This window comes from Apodemus sylvaticus, chromosome 3 (assembly GCF_947179515.1).
Source record: "Apodemus sylvaticus chromosome 3, mApoSyl1.1, whole genome shotgun sequence".
NCBI lineage: Eukaryota > Metazoa > Chordata > Mammalia > Rodentia > Muridae > Apodemus > Apodemus sylvaticus.
The window spans coordinates 98,188,553-98,194,552 of NC_067474.1; the positions used below are offsets into that span (position 1 = coordinate 98,188,553).

At 41.6% G+C, this 6,000-nt stretch overlaps 1 protein-coding gene across 2 annotated transcripts in view; it reads left to right on the forward strand.

The window, feature by feature from the left end:
* Sh3gl2 (SH3 domain containing GRB2 like 2, endophilin A1) overlaps positions 1–6,000 on the forward strand; it is a 190,484-nt gene that overhangs the window by 139,769 nt on the left and 44,715 nt on the right. For both annotated transcript variants that reach the window (XM_052176703.1, XM_052176704.1), the window contains exon 2: positions 4,264–4,332. In XM_052176703.1, the coding sequence (XP_052032663.1) occupies positions 4,264–4,332 (69 nt within the window). The remainder of the gene's footprint in view (positions 1–4,263; positions 4,333–6,000) is intronic.

Consider the following 6,000-nt stretch of genomic DNA (forward strand, 5'->3'; position numbering starts at 1 on the left):
GATGCGGTTGCTCCCATGGGTGATGAGTCTCATTAGAAGTCTGAAAGCATCCTGTCAGGTGGAACAGACACTGATATTAGAGGACTTAAGTGTATACGTGGACATTTAAAACAATATATAGGATTTTAAGAGCAGAAAAGGGAATAGGTACAATTATAAAGTAGAGGAGACTTGGCTCTGTATGATAGGCTGTGGAAATAAAGCTAATGAAGCAAAACCAGTAGTAAGCAGAGAAGTTAGGACCTAAATAAGAGGTATAAGAGTGTATAGGTTGACGTGATTTATCTTGGAGATATCTGTGGCTCTTCTGTGTTTGGTAAATGAGTGGTAGTGCTGGCTAGGATCTGAGCTGCTTAGAGAAGATGGAATCTGGAGGTGACAGGTGGCTGGAGGGCTGATGAGTCATTGTTGGAAAGCAGGTCAGCATCCTTTGGGCGAAGGACAATGCTTGTTTATTGAAGGCGTCTCCTGTGGCAGATTCCTCTTTACATTGTGCTTATTTAGCAGATAGGCAATAGCCTGAGACTGCAGACTCAGAGTTAAGAATTTGACATAAGCTAGGACTGTTGGTTGTCACTGAAAAGCTGTACCTCTTGTGAGACTAGCTACGAATGATCTGCCTTACCTGGCTCTCTCGTGTTCACAGCAGAATTCCCATTGCCGTTCACTTTGGCAAACTTTACCAAGTTCTCCTTAGGGAATATAATCAAAAAAGAGGAGGGTAAGATAAGTGGTCTGGACTTTTTTAAAAAACAAATTTTTGGTTGGGTTAGATCACGGAGCACGAGGGAAATAGATGAGTAGAGACAATTAGAAGTACACGCTCCTTGTTATACTAAAGGGTGCTTTGGACATCTTGTACCCTTAATGTTAATAGGTTTTTAGGTAAATTGGAGAGTTGTATTTAGGTGTTGCTTTAGGGTTATATCTGATACAAATAGAAACATTAGCTATCTTGTACTGATCTGGTTGAATTAATTGATTTTTCTTAAATTTATTTTTTAAGGAAGAGAACAAGTTTTCAAATAACTAGAATGTTAACTAGCCATCAGAAATAACTAAATATATTAACTATTGTGATATCTTAGTTTTAGGATCCACTTCAGTGGAAACCGATAGCACAAAATAAATAGTTACCTAATAAGCAGGACAAAAGGTTTCATTATTGACCTCAGGGACTTAAGAGCCCTGCTTCCCTCACCCTGAGTCTTACTCATAACACGTTACACTTTAGTAGTACTTATTCAAGTGAAAGGAGATATTTGCCATACTCCTAAAGAATGAGTCAGATGTTATTTAAGTAGCCCAACATTACTTCTGTGCCAGGATATATATATATATATATATATATATATATATATATATATATATATATATATTCTTTGTAACCTGGAAAAATGGAGGTTATTTTAAGTACTGCTTCCCTCTTAAGAATATAACTTGATAACAAAGTTAAATATCCTCATGGATTGGTGCCTGGCTCAATTGTAACCAGAGAGAGGCTTCATCCAACAACTGATGGGAGCAGATGCAGAGACCCTCAGGCAAACATTAGGCAGAACTCAGGAAATACCATGGAATGGGTTGGGGAAGGATTGTAGGAGCCAGAAGGTTCCAGGACTACCAGAACACAGCATGCAGAATCAACTAAGTAGCGCACATAGGAGATCACAGAGACTGAAGTGACAATCACAGAGACTGTATGGGTCTGAGCTAGGCTCTCATATGTTATAGTTGTATAGTTTGATCTTCCTATGGGACTCTTAACAGTAGAAATGGGGGTGACTCTGATTCTTTTGCCTTGTTTAGCCTTGATATGAGGGCATGCATTTAGTCTTATTGTAATCTATTATGCATGTTTGGCTGCTATCCCTGGATAGCCTGATACTTTTTTTTTTTTTTTTTTTGAAGGGAAACAGAGGAGGAGTGAATCTGGGAGAGTGGAGAGAGGGGAACCCGGAGGAGTGTTGGGAAGGGAAACTGGGGTCTTATGTAAGGTATGAGAGAAGAATAAATAAAAAATAAAATTAAAGTTGTATGTCAACCAGCCAGTCATGTCGTCATCAGTATGAAAGTGCTGGCTTCATTCACTGTGCTATGGATGCTACTGTGAATGGAGCATTTCAAAGAAGCTTAAATGTAGCAGCTTTGGTAGGAAAAAAAGTAATTTTTCCCCTGATCTACTCTAGTTATATTCCTTTTCCTTCTCTGCCTAGTTTTGGATATGCTTTATAAACAAAAAAACTGGTGCCAGTAGACCAGTGGCTGGAGTAAGTATGGATAACTAATCCCTAGATTTGATACCTAGAATCTGCTACTGGCTACTGTGGTGCTTAGCAACTGATGGATAGAGAAAGAAGAGAAATTAAGACAGTTCTAAGTTGGACAAAATATTATTGAAAGCATGGTATGAATTTTTGAAATTTAGATGAAGACCATGAATTTTTTTCCAGAGATTGGATTGTCCCTACATTATCATAATTCTCTAATTTTAACAGAATAGAGGCATTTCTTAGCTACACACTTTTGGTGTACATTTTGAAAAGAAATAAGGACCATTGCCATCTGTTATTGATCCCTTGACAAAATGAGACATTGCATACGGTGAGGTTTTCTAACATTGGAGACAACTGTGTAGCATGAAGATAGCAATAATTGTCCAGAAAACATTTTTTATTATTTTGATCTTAAAGTAGATTAGAGTCTGCTTGCTAAATTTAGTGGTCAGCTATATATTTTGAGCATAAGACACAGGAAGGCTGAAATATGAGCTAAATTATTGTCAGTGAGCAAATGTGACCAAGATTCAAATGTATTGATAATATTTTCATTGACATTTCTGCTTGAAGCATTGACATTAATCTGTCTACAACTGCGCTAAAGAAAATTCCAGCTTCTCAATGTGTGGAATGAAAGTTAAATAAACTGATATGAGAAACCTGACTGATAGAAGCAGATATGCACTTTATTAGGGAGGAGCGTTTGCTGCATAAATTGCAGGTTCAGATGTAGGTACTTACTATACCACATATTTTCATGACACCTCTGTTCACCTCATCTGGGTCATATCTTATTCCACACTGTATTATGTCTGTTACTGTTGATGCATATACAGTGGCATCTTACCTGCAGTGATGGACGTCTCTTCTGAATGTGTTCCTCTTGGCAGAAAGCAGTGAAAGGCAGAGAGAAAATAACATAAGAAACACACCCCAGGATCCTAAAAGAGATCACCAGCACTTTCAGGGCCAGAATTGGAGCTAGGTCTCCAGACGCCCCTGCAAGAATCACCAGCCAAGGTCAATGAAAAAACCCACTTCACTGTCAAGATGGCTACAACAGAATACAATGGGAGCCCCTGTAAACCCTCTCAGCCAAGCAACTCTTGAAGGAAGTTAAAAAAAAATACATCAGCATCTGTGCTTATGGACTTTATATAACACAGTGATGTCTTAGGGGAAAGTACATATCCACCTTTACTGTTAGGGTATTTGGAAAAAATTAATATTCCTGCCTAATGAAATCAGTGTTTTTTCCCTATGATTCTGTCATACATTTTTATTATCATTGATTTGAATCATTTATGAAAAGAATAGTGTATCTGCTTTTAATTAATGTGACATTTGTATGGAAATTTAATAATTTGCATATTCTAATTGACAGTTAAATCTGTATAGTAATGGAAAAGGATTGAGTGTCAAGGAAATCCCAACATAGTTTGATGTAGCTTCTTGCCTGCATGTGGGATATAAACAGGGAGATATACAAAGCAAATCCTTTTATCTGTAATCATCTGGGCTCATTTCTTCTCTAATAGTTAAATGGATGCTTGTGATTATCTGTTCAATAGCCCATCGAGGAACAGGTTGAACAAGTAGCAATTTTCTACCTAGGAACATTTTAGATCCATTATCAGAGGGAAATGATTATTGTGTGATGCGGCTGTTCCTTAGGACTTACGAAGGAAAATGTTGTCAATTGGCTCGCTTTAAAGTGATTTGTGTAACCCAAGGAGCACTGGGGATAAAATTAGAAGATGCGGGGTTGAATTCCCCCTCAGTAGTGGCCTGGTGCACGATCTTTGGGATGTTGCTTAGACAACTCTACCGAGCCGCTGTGATGACTTGGAGCTGCTGACCACGGTCGGGGGATGGTCTGTGATGTCATCTTAGGTGCTGTCTCTAAAAGTACTCAAAACTTTTAACCCCTTTTTGTAAAGGCAGGAAACAATTTCTGATGATCCCCTGTTCTTCTCTTCTGCAGAAAGTGAGTGAGAAGGTCGGAGGAGCGGAAGGCACCAAGCTCGATGATGACTTCAAAGAGATGGAGAGGGTGAGCGTTTACTTCTCGGCCTTCCCTTGGTGTGCAGTTGTCCCCTGTAAGGGGACCGTGGAGCTGTTCTGTGCTCGAGTCTCCAAATGTTCTGTTTCTTTGAAGAACATGCTCCCTTCCCTTTGTATTTTTAAACAGAAATGGAAAGCACGCTGTCTTCCCTGAGTCCCTCCAGAGGCCAGAGCCTCTGTGAAGCAGCATGGGTCTGCACCTTTCCTGAAAGGTTTTATTGTCACTTGCCTGAATCTGTATGGTGCAGAGCTGCAGTTACATTTGAGCGAGGTGGGAATGAGAGATGAGAAAATGGAGAACGATGTCTCAAATCTTGTAAGCCTTTGAGTCTCTCTCTGACTGCAGTGGACTTCCCTATTAGGAGGCTTCCAGCCAGAGGCAAGTCAGAATACTGAGGAGAGAGCAGTTTGGGAGTCCAGTTGACCTGGCCTACAGTCTACATCTACCACTTATTGTAAAAGTCCGGTGTTTGTTCAAGTGTCTATTTTTCAAATTATAGAAGAATGAGAACACTAATACTTACTTAATTTTTGTTATGGACTAAAGTAAATTATTTAGCATTCTGCCTGAAACATTATAGTTTCTCAGCAAGTAAGCTGGAGTGTGTGGATTAAACCTCTCTCTCTCCCTCTCTCCCTCTCTCCCTCTCTCCCTCTCTCCCTCTCTCCCTCTCTCCCTCTCTCCCTCTCTCCCTCTCTCCCTCTCTCCCTCTCTCCCTCTCTCCCTCTCTCCCTCTCTCCCTCTCTCCCTCTCTCCCTCTCTCCCTCTCTCCCTCTCTCCCTCTCTCCCTCTCTCCCTCTCTCCCTCTCCCTCTCTCCCTCTCTCCCTCTCTCCCCTCTCTCCCTCTCTCCCTCTCTCCCTCTCTCCCTCTCTCCCTCTCTCCCTCTCTCCCTCTCTCCCTCTCTCCCTCTCTCCCTCTCTCCCTCTCTCCCTCTCTCCCTCTCTCCCTCTCTCCCTCCCTCTCCCTCTCCCTCTCCCTCTCCCTCTCCCTCTCCTCTCTCTCTCTGTCTCTGAGATATTAAAGGTGTTTTCTCTTTCACTTTGAGGTTGTTCTTAGCAAGAAGTGTTTAGACTTAGGATATAAATTCCCCCTGATCTTCAAGCAAAGCTGGTAACCAGCGACTTTCATGGTGGTAGAAACAGGAGCCTACCCTTGCTTGTCAAGTCCATGTCTGCAGACAGACAGGCAGCCTTAGGAGAAAAGCTTCACTTTCTCCTGAGGGGCCCAGGGATCTGCTAACTCGCTCCAGCCTCTGGCGCTTGCTTGGCCCTCCTTAGCCCCTTGTCTTCGTTCATTTTTCTTGAGGGGACCTCCAGTGTGCTGCATGGCCAAGAAGCGCATCATCATAGAAGCTGAGGCCAGCACTTAGTAACTTGAAATGTGCAGGTGTCAGGAGCTACTCCTGTTCTTCACATGTGCCAGACTAACGCTGCTAAACTGGGTATTGGACTAAGAGACAAGCGAGCTCCGTGAGTCTTAAATGAGACTAAAAACCGGAGGAAGCACGGAGACTGGAGCAGCTAATTAGACCTTCGGAGACTTACTTTGCTGTGAAATCCATGCCAGTCTTACAAACTAATTAAAACCAGAGCATCTCGCCAAGCATCGTACTTTAGGCAAATATCACAGACTTCCCTCCGGGTCCGAAGATGAAG